The sequence below is a fragment of the Thunnus maccoyii genome, chromosome 17 (genome assembly GCF_910596095.1).
Source record: "Thunnus maccoyii chromosome 17, fThuMac1.1, whole genome shotgun sequence".
NCBI classification, from domain to species: domain Eukaryota; kingdom Metazoa; phylum Chordata; class Actinopteri; order Scombriformes; family Scombridae; genus Thunnus; species Thunnus maccoyii.
Window position 1 is genome coordinate 1,642,501 of NC_056549.1, and position 18,723 is coordinate 1,661,223.

Sequence of the window (18,723 nt, forward strand, 5' to 3'; positions counted from 1 at the left end):
GTGGGAGCAGCAGTAGAGTTTTCATTGAGTTTATTAGACAGACAGGATTAATGTGTAGGATTTAATCTCTGGTCCACACTCCGGAGCAGAAGGTGGCGGTAATGCACCTGATACGCTGGTTGACAACCGCCGGCATAAACCAAAAAGATTTTTTTTTTCCAAACAGAGTGGTACATCCTGTCAGCCGAGGTGTTTCCTATCTGTGCAGCTGAACACAGCAGCTCCTCCGCGGACTGTTTCACCCTGACGGTCCCGGTGTTTCCTCCGCAGGCCTAACCTGAATAACAAACCGGGGCTAACGTTAGCTGAGAGGCTAGCGGAGTGTTAGCCGCAGCATGACCGGACGGAAGCACAGCCAGCTAGCCTCTGCTAGCCTCCCAGCTAACGTTAGCCCCGGCTCTCTATGTGGAGCACCGAGCCCCGGTTTGTTATTCAGGTTAAAGTGGGAAGAAGCAGCGGGTCTGACAGGCAGCTGAGTGACGTGCAGCCTGCGGAGGAAACACCGGGACCGTCAGGGTGAAACAGTCCATCGAGGGAAGCACAGTCAGGCCGCGGAGGAGAAGACGACATATCGGCCTCTCATAATATGCTGATATTTCATTTTAGAGCTTTCATCGGCCGATACCCATGACGTGCCGATAATATCGTGCATCCCTGATATAAAGTAATCTGTGCAAGAGAAAATCTTCACTAGTGTTCATATACATTTGCGCAGTTGTCTGTGTGTGTGCGCGTATGTGTGTGTGTGTGTGTGTGTGCGTGCTACGGTGGCTGCTGTGCTTTCCTTTTCCCTTTTTAAGGGGCTTTCTGAATCACAATAGCTTTGACTTGTTTGGAGCCGTGCTGACTCACTCTGTCTGTCTCTGTCAGTCAGCTCACTGCTATTAACATCCAGAAGCCAAGTGAAAGGAACAAGATGCTCTGTTCATTTACCAGCCAGACTAACTGACAGTCTCACACACTCTGAGCCTCCTTTTGTCTCTCTGGGTGCCTTTAATGTGCTGGATGTAGAATTATACCATCAGTAAGTCATTAACATGTTAATTTGAAGTATTAATATAACAGCCTTAAACCAACAAAAGTAAATTCGCCATTTACATTTTTTCATTCTTTATTTTTCCACATTGGAAATTTGACTTGCAGCTTCGGGGGGAATAAACAGACACATCAATTACAAAAAACATCACCCAAAAAAGCACCGACGTCATTAAAACCTCTCAGATACATTAATGAGGATTCAGTCTGGGACTTATTTTCCAGGTTTTTTGCCCTCATGATGATTGTTTAAGACACATCCTTTCTAACACACAATCATGTGCAACGTTTTCATTCAATTTTTCCGATTATCCGTTGCCTGAGGGACATGACGGTGTGGTACGGGGGGGGGGGGGGGGGGCCTTTATCGATCCCAGAGCGGGAAATTGCATCAGTGCAGCAGCGACTAAACACACCAGGACACTGATTCATGAACAGTGTGTCAAAACAAACACGAAAATTAAAAAGCAAATACAAGAGTACAAACATGGGAATATAGGTCATATCATGTTAGTGCGATAACATTTTTTTTTCATGATTGATGAATTGATTATTCATTTGGTTTATTAAACATCAGGAAACTGTGAATGTTCATTATAATATCCTAAAGCACAAGGTGACATCATTAAATCTCATTTTTTGTCCAATAAACAGTCCAAAGCCCCAAATATATTGAATTTATTATAATGTTGGACCAAAAAAGCAGCAAATTCTCACATTTAAGAACCTGGAACATCAAATCCTTAAAAATGTACCTAAATAATTGACTGATTTTCAAAGTTGCAGGTTCATTTTGGATCGACTGCTTGACTTAGCAGTTGCAGCTGCCGTGTATAATGATACAATACATATAATAATGTCAATAAAATCAGGTATTTTAAAAGTACATTTACAGTTTTATGTCAAATCAGTTTTATTTTTATAGCCTGATGTCACAAATCTGCCTCTGAGGGTTTTATCTGTACAACATACGACATCCTAAGACCCTCGATTCAGATTAGAAGCAGAAAAACAATCCCATAACTGTCCTGTGTGTTCATGCAGGATCCCGACGCTTAGAGCAGGAGACATTTCTAGAACAGAGTGGCAAATATACAGGTAGCTAGTAAATGAAAACTGGATCTGAGCTTCAACGCCCCGCAGGCTGACTCAGGTTGGTGCTGCTGCTGCAGCGTCAGGATGGGGGTGTGTGTGATGCAGCCTGATGGCAGCTGGCAGGAAAGACCCTCCTGTTACACTGGCTGCTCTCTGCTGTTGCATCAGTATGCTGCGGATATGTGTGTCTCCTGCTTTGTAGAGAAGGACGTCTCAACGCAGATCAATGAAACATGCAGCACAGTTTGCACGAAGCCGAACCCTCTCAGGAAGCAGCTGTAGACGTTCATGAAGTGTATCCTGACACACACACACACACATACATATATATGGATTATGAAGCAGTTGATATACACACTGTACTATAAGTGCTCTGATGCAACTTTCATGTCATATTGAGCTTCCACATATCAGTGTGAATGTTTCTGTGCTGTAAGGCTTTAATTATTTAGAGGATTAGACTTGTTCTAGTTTCCTTTGGCCCAGTGTGTATGTAGTGGAGAACAGCGCCCCCTGCAGCCGAAAGCTTAGTACAACTCTGCAGTCAAGTTAGTGAAAAATGTTGAAAGCCATCTAATCATAGTTTCATCAAGATGAACTGTTGAACACAGTTGAACTGCATGTCCTGAACTTTTCCCTTTAAGATACATAAAAACACAAAATAATTAGTGTCTCATATAGTTTTTCCATAAAAAAGTCCAATTAGCTCATTTAAAATCCTTAAAATTACATCAGAATCAGGTTTATTGTCGAGTAGGTTTGCACATAAAAGGAATTTGCCTCGATGTTGTTGGTACATAACAGTCAAAAATATACACACAATTAAGTAATCCTTTAAAAATATAAAAAAGAAATAATTTAAATAGAATGGAATGAGTGGGGGTCTCGGGTCTTGTTGTTGCAGACAGGAAGAAACTGTTCTTGTGTCTTGACAGACTCTTGCTGGAGGGAAGCGTTTCCTAAAGTTTGTGTCGGGGGTGGGAGGGGTCGGCCGTGATCTTTCCTGCTCGCCTCAGGGTCCTGGAGGGACGACAGACTGCAGCTGATCACCTTTTTGGCACAGCAGACGATACTCTGCAGTCTGCCCTCGTCCTTGGCAGCTGCAGCGGCGTAGCAGATGGTGATGGAGGATGGAGGTGATGGACTCAGTGCTGCTGGTGTAGAAGAGCACCATGATTGACTTTGGCAGGTTGAACTTCTTAAGCTGCCGCTGGAAGTTCATCCTCTGCTGAACCTTCTCGGTAAGGCTGCTGATGTCCCTGGGTGATGATGGTTCCCAGGAGGAGGAAGGACTCCACGGCGTTGAGTGGGGAGTCACACAGGGTGATGGAGGCGGGTGGGGCTGCGGTGATATCCACAACCATCTCCTCTGTCTTTACAGCGTTGAGTGTCATCCCAACCGGAGATGAGCCCAATGAGGATGATGTCATCTGCCAACTTCAGCAGCTCGTGGACCTGCAGTGGGACGTAACCGCCGACCAGAATGAATGAAGCAAGCTCACAGGGGGAGTAGAAGGTTTACAGTTGATGATAAAAGTTTCCAGAACAGAAGAACAGTGCTGCAGAATCACTGTCACATGTCTACACCAACCACTGTTAGTATGAAAACAGATACCTCCACCTTTCGCTCTGTGTCGTGATCGGATCTGAATATCTGGAAATCTGCCAGCTGCAGCACAGAGTCCGTTATCGATCCACACAACCAAGTTTCCATGAAGAAAAGTCTCTGTTCTTCCTCATCATTAGCCGGAGTTCATCTAATTGGTTGCACAGTGATCGAATGTTAGAGAGAAATATTAATGGAGGGCGTCGTCCGCATCTCCTCCGTCGTTTCACAAAGATGAACAAAATGTCCAGTAATTCCACAGATGGGATGAAAAAGTTGGGAAATAAATCCGCAGAAGTTGTTTCCCTGATGTTCATGAGCTCTTCTCTGGTGAAATAGCTCTGGGTACCATAGCAACCACACAACCACAACAACCACAACAACCACAGCCAGCAGCCATCCGGTCCACCATCATCACCTCCAACTGCTGGACACAGGATGTTTGAATACTGGAGGCTTCAACCACGACTGGCTCCATGATGTCACAAATCCTGCTTGTAGGTAAACGTCAGCACAGAGAAACTTCCCTCCTTCAGCAGATGAACGTGAAACAAACTGCACACGGTTCTGAACAGTGAAGCTCAAACATCCAACTACAGTAACAAGAAGAAAAACACATTTTTTGAGTGAAGGGAGACTTTAAACATTTATTTTCAAAGGCTCCTTTTCATAAACTTTGAAGTTTAGCTTGAGACATTTCATCACAGCCTTAAATTAAAAGATGACTGGCTTTGCCACCTTAATTTATTTTTGTGTTTCTGTCCAGAAGGGACGGGATAGATTCCCTCCAGAATGAAAGGCACCGTGTGCTGTTCAAGTAGAAAGTAGAAGCTGGTTTGATCTCAGCCACCCATCAGCACCTGCTCTGTGTTTCATCCCTGTCAGATGAAACATTCATTATCATCATTATTTTTGCTTTGTTTCTTTGACTCTGGATCATTTGTATTAAAAATAATTACTTTTAATTCGATTTGCAAAACCCACAGATTTTGCATTTATTTTAATATTTCCGGCTGAGATATAAAGTCTGTTAGAAAAATTAATTCCAAACACAAACAGACGACCTGGCAAACAAACACCTGCCTGCCTGATGAAGGGCTGTGTCCTCTGTGTATTTATTACTGTTGAATAGATGGCACAACAATCACAGGTACTGAGCTCACTACCAATTAGGAGAAATGATATTCCTCTTGACTGCATGATTAGCCAGAACCCTCTGTGTTATCTAAGGAAACATGTATATGAGAGGTTTGAAACCTGCGTATGAATATTAAACTCATCTTGGACAAACCCTCAGTTTGGTTTGTGTAAATGTTTAGTTTAGAAACAGAAACCTTCCTTCACCTGAGGTCAACTGTAACTTTAACCGCTTGCGTGATGGTTTGACCACAGCAGACTGGAGGGAATTAAGGGACTCGGCCTTGATAATTTGTTCGGGTGTCGATCTATCACGTTTGCCACATAATGAATAATAGATAACAGCTCCAGGCGGCTCTTCTGTTGGAATCTGTTGTTTCTCCTTAATGTCTGTTTCCTCACATGGAAATACAAAGAGTCACTGTATATCTTCTCTGTGTAGTGAGTCTAGAAATTGAGCGAAGCCTGTTTTTAGGAAGATCTTTTAATTATGGGTCTGTAACTGACAGTATAAAATGCTCATTGGAACAAATTCTGTCATGTTGATGCAAAATATATTACATTTCAATAAGAAATATGGTGCTGAGCTTAGTACTGGAGGCCCCATCATGGTGCTGAGCTTAGTACTGGGGACCCCGTCATGGTGCTGAGCTTAGTGCTGGAGACCCCGTCATGGTGCGGAGCTTAGTACTGGAGACCCCGTCATGGTGCGTAGGTTAGTACTGGAGGCCCCGTCATGGTGCTGAGCTTAGTGCTGGAGGCCCCGTCATGGTGCGGAGCTTAGTACTGGAGACCCCGTCATGGTGCGGAGCTTAGTACTGGAGACCCCATCATGGTGCGTAGGTTAGTACTGGAGGCCCCGTCATGGTGCTGAGCTTAGTACTGGGGACCCCATCATGGTGCGGAGCTTAGTACTGGAGACCCCGTCATGGTGCGGAGCTTAGTACTGGAGACCCCATCATGGTGCGGAGCTTAGTACTGGAGACCCCATCATGGTGCGGAGCTTAGTACTGGGGACCCCATCATGGTGCGGAGCTTAGTACTGGAGGCCCCATCATGGTGCAGAGCTTCGTACTGGGGTCCCATCATGGTGTAGAGTTTTGTACTGGGGGCCCCATCATGGTGCTGAGCTTCGTACTGGGGACCCATCATGGTGTAGAGCTTCGTACTGGGGACCCATCATGGTGCAGAGCTTCGTACTGGGGACCCATCATGGAGCTGAGCTTCGTACTGGGGACCCATCATGGTGTAGAGCTTCGTACTGGGGACCCATCATGGTGCAGAGCTTCGTACTGGGGACCCATCATGGTGTAGAGCTTCGTACTGGGGACCCATCATGGTGCAGAGCTTCGTACTGGGGACCCATCATGGTGCGTAGGTTAGTACTGGGGACCCATCATGGTGTAGAGCTTCGTACTGGAGGCCCATCATGTTGTAGAGCTTCGTACTGGGGACCCGTCATGGTGTAGAGCTTCGTACTGGGGGCCTGGAGGAGCAAGCTGCTGGTGGATCTGAGGGTGCGGGTGGAGGTCTGCTGTGTGATCAGTTCCTGTAGGCGGGGAGGTGCAGGTCTGTTGATGGATTTGTATGAGCAGCAGGACTTTGTTGTCAATCCTGAAGGACACAGAGAACCAGAGCAATGAAAACAGAATTTATGTTTGTGTTTATTATTCTGGTCTCCGTCTCTAAATTCAGGTCCTCTAATAAGTGTGCTGGTGGTCATTTTGGAAATTATTGCTCCCTTAATGAGATTTGAAGACTTGTAATAGCTGTGATGTCTGCTGTGTGGGCGTTGACTGACAGCTGTGATTGACAGTCGGCTCTCCTCAGCCTCACACTCTTAACACTAGGTCACTGATTTTGGTCCTTTAAAGGCTTCACATCACCGCCACCATATTCAGGTCTAATCACCAGCACCCACTGTCAAGCAAACATGCACTGAGCATTCCTGAAGTGCATCCCCCTTGAAAAAAGGAAGCCACAATTTCCACCCCTCTTGATCTTCACAAGCTAATGAGAGCTAAAATCCCTCAGCTCTTTTCCTTGGTTTCTAAAAGCCTCTTTGTTGTCATGGCAACCAGCACTTTTCCCCCTGTTTTTCCCCGGTCTGAATTGTTTGGATGCTTTTATTCTACTATCTCTGCTACTGATGGCTCTGTACATGTCAAGTGTGTGTGCCGGCGCAGAGCTTCACACGTTTTAACTGGATTTGTTTAGATATTATTTGACAGCAATAAAATCTTGAAAAAGAATTACAGACATTAAGAAAATGAGCATAATAAAAGGGAACAATTACTGCTGATCTAACTATACATCTGTACACTAATGTTTGTACCTGGAATTTTTAGACTAGATGAAGATTATGTTACTTTGGGAGATCTAGTGGGTCTGAGGTCCAAATGAACAGGTACTACAGAGACCGTGTGGCTTAGACAGGAACAACTGTGATGAAACCGAGATTATTCAGTTATTTTCTCCTCCTGAGAGTTCAGATGTTGTTCTCTCAGACCAGACAAATTAGATCAGAATAGATTAGGAATAAATAAAAGAAATTAATATTTCAGACTTTTATCCAGTGCCATCAAACAAGTAAAGTATGAAAGTAGTAAAATGGATTAAGAGAAGAGATTAATTTTGTTTTCTTTCAAGCTCAGTAATGATTTGCCGTATTTCCTTAAATAAAAGACAGTTAATTAAAAGCCGGCTCTCTGATAATGTCCGGGGACGTGGTCGACATTAACAAATAAAGACCCCAAAAACAGCTGGTGCCAGTTAAACATAAATAGTAGTTACCTGGATGTAACTTCAGTTCTATGAGTCTAGCCGACTGTCACAGAGAGGGGAGGACCGACGGAGGAGACGCGATATCGTTTAAATACGGGGATAATATTTTAATAATAATGACGGCAGCAACACTACATGAGCATGGGTAACCAGGGTAACCAGGATAACTTGGCTAAACCAGCGAGCGTACATCCCTGGGCTAAGTGGTGCACTGCCAAAATGTTCCAGGTGGAACTCAAGCGGTAGAATTATTGTCCTGCACGTCGGAGTAAGTGGATTAATGGTAATGCACAACACAACAACCACAACTAACAAACATTTAACAGAACAAGATCAGAAAACAACGAGGCTTCGTACTAAAATATGAGCAAATATACTTATCAAACAGAGGGAATTAGAAATAAAAGCTTCTCTCTAATATAAGCTTCCAATAAAGACCTGGTACCTTCTGCAGGTGAGGTGAATAGAGGCCCCGCCCTCTATTAGAGGAAATACGGTAGTACAGTGAAGCGTCATGGTCTTGTTAATTGCTCCAGTGTTTAGATCTAATTGAAGCTTGTCATTGATCTGTGTGGATGGATCGCCTGCGGACTTCACAGTGCTCCCTGGATGTGTGGAGATCATAACTGAAATCACTTGTTTTCACTTGTACATAATGCTGTAGCCACCAGATTGGTCTTTACTTTGTTCTGTGTGAATGTACTTCATGTGGCGTCTCCACAAACCCGGATGGAAAAGAATTTAGTGGGCACGTCTCCAGAGATTTTCATGATTTAATGATTGATTGATTAATTGGCAATTCACTAATTGGTAACTTCAACGTGTCAAATGTTGCCAGCATATAAATGTCAAAGCCTCCCAAATAAAAACTGTTTTTTTTAATCTTAGCATCAGATAAAATGAGCTGTAGCTCTGGTCAGCTTGAACAAGAAATGTAACAACTTAAGTTTGGTTCACATAAGATGGATTGTGATGTTTCAAAGATATCAACTATTCAGCCTGTTTTAACCTTTGTGTCTTGGTGTAGAAAGTGACTTTATTCTGAATATATTTGTTTTTATCTCTAAAAAGGGCAACACGTGGCTGCCATAACGTGGAGTAAACTCAATATCTTTGGGTTTCAACTGCTTTTAGGATAAAATGAGCAAAATCAGTGTAATGTAATTAACCAGCAGCAACATTTTAAGAAACCTCTGACTGGAGTGAGTCTTCACCCCACTTAAAGGGGACCTTTTATGCTTTTCCTTATTTTCAGTAAATGTTACAATGTCGGATGTTCATATTAAAAGTGTCAAATGTGTCAAATAATGAGGTAAACATAAGTAGCAGTGATCCCTGTCAGCAAGAAGCAGCAGCTTCAGACTGCCCTGAACACTCTGTTTCCAACAGTTTTTTCTACTTTCAGCCCGAGCTGATGTCGACTGGTGATGGATTTATTTATTTATATATGGTCATCTGCTCCACACACAGTGCATGAGTTCACTGCTCTGCTACGCTAACGTTATGGTGTTTCTTCATTGTTTTAGGGGTAGTCACGCCCAGCCATGACTCCATTACACAGCAGGGCAAAGTAAAATAAGTAGTTTACCTGTTGGAGGTGTGCTGGTCGACTACAGCTCTTCATCAAACATCATCATCACTGTGGCTGTTTCTACTTGTACTGTTCCTCCCTGTGTTATTTCTACCTGATCCACTGAACAAAGAGCTCCTGATATCTCCCGTTGTTGTGTCGACCAGTTTTTAGTGCTGCTAACGAAGTGCCGCTAATTCAGTGAGGAACACCTTTCGTTTCCTGTATATTCTTCACAATAAAAGTCTCCCATTATTTAGTCATTTAAAAGCTTTTAATTTGAAGCAGTAAAGAAGGAAATGTTGGGGTTTGCATCGGCGGTAACTTAACACTACTGATACAGCTGCCCCTTGGCAGCTTCCAGAAAGCTGACCAATCAGAATAGAGTGGACTCATCAGGAGGGGGGCCTTAAAGAGACAGGAGCTAAGACTGCCTGTTAGAGACAGAGAGAATTGAAGGGCTGCATAAAGGGTTAATATAAGATAAATGAGGAGGTTTTTTTTAACTGTGAATCATGCAACGCTACTCTAGTGGAATCCAAAAATAAAAATATAGAGCTGGAAATGAGCATAATAGGTCTCCTTTAATGAAAGAGGCTTATCAAACAGACAAAGTGGATGCAGGTCTGGTTCTCTACTTCGTTGTTTCAAACTGAGAGAGGTCACAAGGCCTGACAGGCTCTCAGCCTCTTGCTGTGCTGCTGTCAGAATGAGTGAGTAGAGCTGTCATTCAACCACGAGTCCAAGCAACTGCCCAACACATCAGGAAACGAAGCAGCTGCTCAGAAGGAGAAACTAACACACTCAAAACCCACACAGCACAGCAAACAACATGCAGAGCTTAAAGCAGCATCTTGTATGTTAGTGCTCACCCCCCCCCCCCCCCCCAACCACCCAACCACCCAACCACAACTAACACACATACAATTAGAAATGACATTTTGTGAAAAGCTTTTAAATGTTCATGAATAACCCTGACATTTCTGTTCATTTTGTTGTTCATTTGTTGTTTTTGAGGCCTTATTTTTGAGATCTGGTAGAAAAACAGTAGCAGTGATAACAAAGAAGGAAATCAATTTACATAAAACTGTGTAAAATTACAGTAAAGTCACTCTTCGCATAAGCAAAGTGACAGTACAGTAAAGACTCTTACATGACCTGAAACACCAGCGTATCTGCAGCAGATACCAAAAACAGTTTGAGACGTCTCGGTTATTGATGAAGACCAAACACAAGCTGCCTCGTCATCCTGACAGTTTTGTTGCTTTACCTGTATTCTGGTTGCACCATGTCAGTGTATTAGCTGACTAATGGGTCATTATGATCTCGCTTGGCTAATGCTTTTTTCATTGTCTTGTTTTGTCTGATTAACCGTTTACTGTCATGTATGACACATAAAAACTCAAAATCCTCTCGTTTCAGAAACTGCAAACAGCAAATCCTTTGTATTTTTGCTTAAAAAATTAATCAGAATCAGGTTTATTGTCAAGTAGTTTGCACATACTAGGAATTTGCTTGGTGTTGTTGTGCATAACAGTCAAAAATATATACAAAATGAAGTAATCCTAAATAATATATAAAAAAGAAAAGAATTTACAATAAAAAATATTTAGAGTATATTCTATGTGAAAAGAGCTGCTACAGGTTTACATTTATAAATAGTCACTAATAAAACTGGCCAATAGTAACGCTCAAATAACAAAGTTATTGATCCGTACTTTAAAGATGTTTTGGAGCTTTTCCCCTCTGTAGGTACAACTCAGACCTTTCTCAGAGTCAGTGTCTGTAAATGTTTCTGGGGCTCGACAGAGAGCTTGAGTCTGGCATCATTACTGGCAATTGAAAATGAACCATGAAGCGTTTTCCAAGGGTTCCTACTCAACAAAGCTTACAATTGGCTACGGCAAGCTGGCGGGAAAAAACCAGTGTAGACTGATCCAGTGCTTGCAGACATACAAGGCCAGAAGAGTCCAAATGGGGTCTTTGTCTGCATGGTTCTACCCTGCAGTACTGTACGATTTGAACCGCCTGCTGTTGCTGCTTTTCTATAATATCATACAATGTCAGTCCTCTAAACATATTTTGATGTCTTTATGTTTGTTTGTTTGTTTGTTTGTTTATGTGCAGACTGCTCAGTGTGCTCTGCTGTAATCTGGACTCCTTCCTGCTGTTGGAGAGCCAGTACAACATCTGCTCCATGCTGCTGCAGAGTCAGAGGGAGAACGTCAGCGAGCAGGACGCCAGTGACGGGTATGAACTCATCAATACATATGACTGGGAATTCATAACTTGTATTATTGATCAATTACTGACACAGGTCTGTTGTAATGATCTGAATATTTGTACTATTTATTTATAATTTGCAAAAAGAAAATACCTGATTGTTTTCAAAGTGACTTAAGTTCAGCTATAAATCCCAGATAAGAATACTTTTAAATATATTTATTATTAGTCTCATGATGCTGTTTATTATTGTCATCATCACTGAGTGTATGATGGGACCAGTATGAGTTGAAGCACAGATCACTACAGTAGATGTAACTCAGGGTGGGAAGTATTGAGAGACGCTCAACACTTTGTTGGTTTTGGTCTTTTCATTGGATTTGTTGACTCATCCTTTAATTTAAAATAATTTTAAAACACAGCAAAGTTATTAAGTATAAGTATAAAAATGGTATCTTCTCACTTAAGAATAGTTCAACATGTTGGGGAATGTGCCCACCAGCTGGTTTGGTTCTGTCCAAAGTTCAAAAATAAGCCTACCAGCAACTCTGAAGCTTAAAAAACATGTAGTGTCTGATTTGTTTAATAAACAGAAAAGTGTACAATGACAAAGAAAATCTTGGTCGACTGGAATCGTACATAATCTTCAACTAATTGTTTAGTCGCGGGGGTCACATTTCTCTGTTCTGTATTTCTCTGTTGAGCGTCTTCAGGTTAGGCTAACCCATTGTTGCTAACTTTGGAGCTAACCCCCTTTGCTTTTCCAGCATTTGGGGAAACAACAGACGTGACTTTTTAGCATTTATTAACTGACACACTGTAGTCTGTGCTGTACATTTACTGCCAGACTGACAACTTACTACTAACCTTTTCCTCTGCTCCGCTCGCATCCACCGTCACTTTCCTGCTGCTCTTTCCCGCTCGCTACTCAATGCCGTATTCCTTAACAGAATACGCCACCAATAGTTTCCCAGGCAACGACACAGAGGTTGACTCACGTACCGGAGCAGCGCTGCACAGAGGCTCCCAGATGCTGTCGATTTCTGAACGAACGGATGTTTGGCGTTATTTTTGACATTAAAAATATTTTTTGGCCTGGCGGGAGTTCTGTTGTTATAATTACAGGAGAAACAGGTTTAGGCGAGTTCAAAGTTGTGAAAACAACGGGGGTGTTTTGAATACACCCCCGTTGTTTTGACAGGTAATTTGTTAGTCTGTCCCTCCCGCCACAGGAAATAAAAGATTAATCCTGGAAAGCTGTTGATGTAGCACTTTTCTCCTTATGAAAATAACACGGAGATTATTCGACCAATGAGGATTAAGTCAGATGAGAGCATATCGACCAACTAATCGACCAGTCGACCAGCAGACTACAGCCCTACTATTTACCTTCTCAGCTCCTCTGGGCAGCATTTCTGTTGCCAGATGTGTTTGATGAGTACGTGCTTCAATCTCAATCATACCAAACCTGGCAACCAGACCACTGTCTTCATTTCTGTTTATGACAGATCAAATAAGTTAATCAGTGTTAACGAGTGGTGCTAATAGAGATCAGATCTAGACTGGAAGCAGCAGTCTTCCTGCTTCCAGTCTTTATGCTAAGCTACGCTAACCACGTCCTGACTCCAGCTACAACACTTAAAGATCAACTTGCAGGTTGATTTTCTTTCTGGATTTGCCTACGATTTTATGAGTTTACTGAGACATAAAGGCAGTAATTCAGTGACCCAAATGTTGAGCTGTTCCTTTAATATTCTTCCTGTACTTTGATGTTAATCTTACATCTTTTCTAGACAGTCAGTGTATGTTCTCCAGAAGGTTCAGTGTCCTCCAGCTGTGTAGGAATCTGAGACATTCAGACGTTTCAACAGTTTGCACACGTAGTCGTTCTCTCTCACACTCATTCGCTGAAAGCTTTTTGCTCCTCTGTGCATCATCCTGATATGACAGAACACTTTCAAATTTAATCATCGCTCAGGAGGAGGAATTGTCTGTTTGTTTTCCTTGTCACAAATGAAATGAAATAAAGAGGCAAGAAAGTGAAAAGGCCATTTCTGTAAGTGGGTGTTCAAGAGCGCCTCTCTCTCTCTCTCTCTCTCTCTCTCTCTCTCTCTCTCTCTCTCTCTCTCTCTCTCTCTCTCTCTCTCTCTCTCTCTCTCTCTGTTGCTTCTGAATGGAAATGGCCTTGAAATGCCGACTCATATCTGGTTGTCTGAACGTTGGCTCCATTTTGGAGAATGATGACCTGTTAATTTCTCCGCCCATCTCCCGTTCCCGCATCCGTTATCATCATCAGACATCACCTTCACCTCCCTCCTCCTCCTCCTCCTCCTCCTCTGTTCTCTCCTGCTCAATGTCATCTAAACTTTACTTTTTTTGGCATCTGACTTTTGATTTACCGTACTGTGTGTTGTCATTCTTTTTCCCCTAATGCTCTTTATATCTTTTCTGCTCTGACCTTTTATATATCAATGACGTCCAAATTTACCCAACTACTCTGTGAAGGCAATCTGCTCACTCTATTTTACCCCCAGTTGTTTGAGATTTTAGTGACAAGGCTTTTTGTCAAATGTATGCAGATGACGTTTAAGGTCTTTAGAAAGAGTATTATACAAGAAAATAGTCCCCTTTATTACCAATTTTAAATCCAAATTGCCTCAGCTATAAGATCATTCCACCCAGGCTGACACCCTTCAACCCTAAATCACCTTTATAATTGGAATATTCACAGATCTGAAATTCTGACGTGGAAACTCCTCTTCCTCTCTTCTCTAACTCGCCGTGCAGCGATGATAAACTGTAGCTGCAAAGACGTTTATAAGACTCTACAGAGAAACTTGTCTGAGCGACAGTAAACTGGGGGGAGTTTTGGAGGATTCATTTCTATGACTATGTCTACTAGAAGTGTTATATAGAGGAGATTGTGACCTTTTCTCTGGTCTCAGGTGTGAACGGCCTCTTTGATCCGTCCGCTGACTCCCGCTTGATGACTTTGACCTCTTCCCAGCCGATGTGACCGGTTGTGATCTGGTGTTCACAGACAGCTGATATCATCTGTTTCTGCTGTTCTCCAGATGTGATGTTCTCCTCTGCAGCTGCGTCCTGTTATTGAATGTATCAGCATTTTACATATAAATGAACATCAGTTACAGTCAAGTCCAACAAGTTGTCACAGTGCTGATTAAACCAGTCACCACCAGATCAGTCTCTCTGTATTTCACACTATACAGAGTTTTAATCTGGTGTTGGGTTTGATATTCCCGCGCTAACTGGCTAACTTCTCGTTAGCTCTCTGCTAAATCATCTCTTCTAGACTTTCCAAATATTATGGGAGCTGAATGGATCAGACTCTGATAGTGAAAGTTTATGATGCTTAAAACACAACAGTAGTGACGGAGTGAGTGGTGACAGAGTCGGCCACGGTGGAGCTTATGACGTAAGCACGTGCGATGCAGCTTTAAAGTGTTCAGTTAAACTCAACGACTATTTTAATAATTGTTTAATTGAAACATTGTCTTCTTCTAGCTTCTCCAGTGTGAGGATCTGATGTCTTTTTGTTCTATGTGATTGTAAACTGAAAATCTTGAAGGTTTTTGGACTGTTTGAGGGACAAAACAAGCAGTTTGAGGCGTTGAGGAGTGTTGGATTCATTTCATGTGTGTGTGTGTAGCTGTAGATAGACCGCAGATCATTCCAAACATAAAGCAGCTACTTGTGGGATTAGATAGAAGCTAAACTACGAGTTAACAGGACGGTAACATTACTGCAGCTGAGTAACAGGAATGTTAACGTCGTCCTTGTGTTGTAAACAGAAAAAAACCTTTCCTACAGCTTCACCTTCGCAATGCGTCATGTGATGTGATGACAACTAAGCTACAGTATGTCACATGACCACTGAGGTAGACCATGAGATGCAGCTTTCTCCGGGTTAGTTAGCAGCATATTTTTCTCATTTGGTGATATATTTAGTGTTTGATACGCTGTGACGAAACACACCTCTGAGCATCATGACCTCAGTCCATCCGCATTATTTTTAGACTTTTACTGCTTGGTTTCTGTCTAATCCCCCCCCCCCCCCCCCTCTCTCTCAGGGAGCTCATCATAGACAGTCTGTCGGTGGAGAGGAATCACGTGCTGGTCCGGGTCAGTTTGGTCGGAGGTCCGTCTGAGAGGAAGCTTCCACCTCGAGCCCTGCAGGAGGTCAGAGGTCACCTCATTTACTCTCATTGTCATCTGGATTTGAATTGATAGAAGCTTCCTGGTTCCTCTGATTCACTTTTCTCTGCAGTTCAAGTCTTTGAGTTTTACATAAAAGAAAACAAGGATTAAGTGGTTTTAAATCTTTGAGGTTGAAGCAAAACAAATCTTGAATATCAGAAAATAAAATAAAAAGCTTCTTTTTATTTGATTGTCAACGTTGTTAGAGATGCAGTTTGCAGTTTTTTTTATGCGTTTCTGTTTCCTGGATGGATATTTGTGGAAATTCAGTTTCCAAAAAGTTGTAACATTTATCCTTAGATGAAATATTAATTTCCTGCGTATCGTTGATATCGTTGAACAGATTCACTGACTTCAGGCTCAGTATTTATTCAATCAGACTGACTCGACTGTTTCACTGTTTCTGTCTGAATTTGATGGAAAAATCTTTGAGAAATAGTGAAAATTTACTGCTGTAATCGCAAAAATGACTAAATGTTGTGTTTATTTTCAATATTTACTTTCATTATTCTTTAATTGCAATAAATGGAAGATTTAATGAAATATAATCCAAGAATAGAAAATATTCTTCATGTCTGAGCTGCTGTTGGTGGTAGTTTTATTACAGATGAAAGAATCTGACTGATAATCAGCCCGTAGCCGTATTTACTCTGCATGTTTTAAGATGGATATTAATTATTGAAATGTTTACGCTGAACTCAAACAGGAAGTCATTTATGCTGAGGTCAAGCAGAGTATATGAGAGACATTTCTAACTCCTGTTACTGAAGGAGAACACAGAAAGAAACAGATGAAGTAATGGATGTTATAATAACTGCTGAGCCTGATGAAGACCTCGCCGGCTTTACTTCACATCACAATCACTGAAATATTCAGTCTGTCAGTAGTTGAACTGACGGTATGTTGTCCTACAGATGTGTTATGTTTTTATAGAAACTGTTACATACGCTCATATTTCAGGAGACTTGATGAATAAAAACAGTGATGGTCTGTCGATGTGAGACGTAGAGAATCTGAACAAGTTATTAAAGAAGGGAAAAAGTGAAGCATCTCAAATCAACCTGCACACAACAGTGCGTCTGAAGCTGAAGAAGGAAGGTCTGTAACATCTTTTCTAACGAGGTCTAGAAGCAGCGCGTCAGTCAGACTGAAATACCAGCAGGGATTATAACGAGTGGAGAGAAAGAACGCGACTAACATTTAAAACACATTATTATCAAGTCACACGCTGAGCTATGACTCAACTTCTGCTTCTTCAACATTAAGACGTGACAGACGTAATAAATGCGACTCTGAATGTCTGAGAGTTACGAAGAGAGAAAGAAAAAAAACAGACGGGACACAAATATAAACAAACAAATTTGATAAACTGTCAGAAGCCTCGGCGCTAAACAATCACTCACTAATTTATTCATCTACTCCTCACTTTTTAACTGCTTATAGTTTCATCAGACGGTATTTTATTATATTAAATCACAAACAATCCAGCATCCTGTCACATCAATAACACTACAAACTTCTAAACATGCACAGCAGCAGAACAGTAAATGAAAGGAAATATTGCAAATATGATGAATGATTTGGGTCCCGTTCACCTCCACTGCAACAGAACACTATAATACTCGCGCAGTATATTCTAAATATGATGTTTATAATAACTGCATTTGGGTGTAAAGAGGTGGTCATTACCTGCTCCTTTCCAGGGAGAAGATCCGTACCCCTGGCCCATGTTTTCACGGTATCCTCTTCCTCACTGCTACACCTGCGACCCGCCGACGATCCACCACAACTCAGCGGGTAAGACGGACGTCGTCGATGAAGCTGCTGACGTGTTAACTGGCGCTTCATTTTCATTCTTTTACCTGTCAGTGTTTCTCCGTCTCATACAGATCCTGAGCTCACTACGTTTCTGGCGTCGTCTAAAGACACGAAGAACGAGGAGAACTGGATGGAAACGTGCAGGAGACACTACCGCAGAGTCATGACCACCAAACCCAGCATCCTGACTGGAAAAAGTAAGACACTGGTTGCCGTGGTTACTGTGGATTTTTAGTAATATAATGATGAGATATGACAGATATGGTTGGTAGAGCTGGTTGTAAAGGTCTTAGGAATGAACAGCTTTAACATGGAAGCTCATATAAAAACATATACATCATTTATATGGAAGACTGATCACACTTCCACACATTTAAGAGGAATATGAGTGTGACAGAAACAATTCAATATGGTCACAAAAATGCAAAAATGTTTCTCAGTAGCCACACAAGTTTTGTTCTCATCATAACTGACAGTAACTGAAGATTATACGACTGTGTTCGTTTTTAAAAAATCTGCACTGGGTGACATGTTCCTTCATCATGAAGAGTTTGGTCCCGTTAACGGCTCCAAAGACTAATAACAGCATCATGTTTTCAGTCTCCAGACAGTAGTTCTGTGTAAGACAGACGCTAATGAGCATGTGCAGGAATGAGCTGCATATGACAGCATCTGGACTTTGTAGAATTCAGTTTATTGTTGGTTTGACTCTACGTATGAGATTAGTTGACAATGAGAAACATACAGAAATGTTGTATACTGATCCAGAGGAAACATAATAAATGTATCATACAGACTAAATGTTTATTACTGTATATGTTTTTATCCTCAGGTATTATTTGTGTACGTGTTCTCATGTCGTGTCCAGGTTGTGTTTTGCTGGAGGCAAAGATGCATGTATAAGTAATTTATATCCAAGGAATCAGTTTTTCACATACAAATATGTATTTATGATAAAGAACGTGTTTACGTACATGTATTCATAATGCAGACACAACCTTAAACGAATCAGCTGAATGTGAAGGATAACAACAGTAACATTTACTCAGCATCTTCAGTCCTTCACATCACTTTAATATCAGCTGCCTGTAGATGAGTAAACATGGTAGTAACATGTAGGAATGATGAGGAATAATGATGTCTTTGTAGTGCTGCAGGTGAGTGTGGAGGTGAATCTAATCTGATGTTCATGACACTTTTTCAGAACTCGTTACCGTCACTGACGTTAACGCCTACG

The 18,723-nt window shown here is 41.8% G+C and overlaps 1 protein-coding gene across 4 annotated transcripts in view; it reads left to right on the forward strand.

Moving 5' to 3' along the window:
- The window catches only part of tbc1d32 (TBC1 domain family, member 32), an 83,948-nt gene that overhangs the window by 23,831 nt on the left and 41,394 nt on the right, over nucleotides 1-18,723 (forward strand). For all 4 annotated transcript variants that reach the window (XM_042389677.1, XM_042389675.1, XM_042389678.1 and 1 more), the window contains exons 24-27: nucleotides 11,355-11,477; nucleotides 15,542-15,650; nucleotides 17,372-17,465; nucleotides 17,558-17,683. In XM_042389677.1, the coding sequence (XP_042245611.1) occupies nucleotides 11,355-11,477; nucleotides 15,542-15,650; nucleotides 17,372-17,465; nucleotides 17,558-17,683 (452 nt within the window). The remainder of the gene's footprint in view (nucleotides 1-11,354; nucleotides 11,478-15,541; nucleotides 15,651-17,371; nucleotides 17,466-17,557; nucleotides 17,684-18,723) is intronic.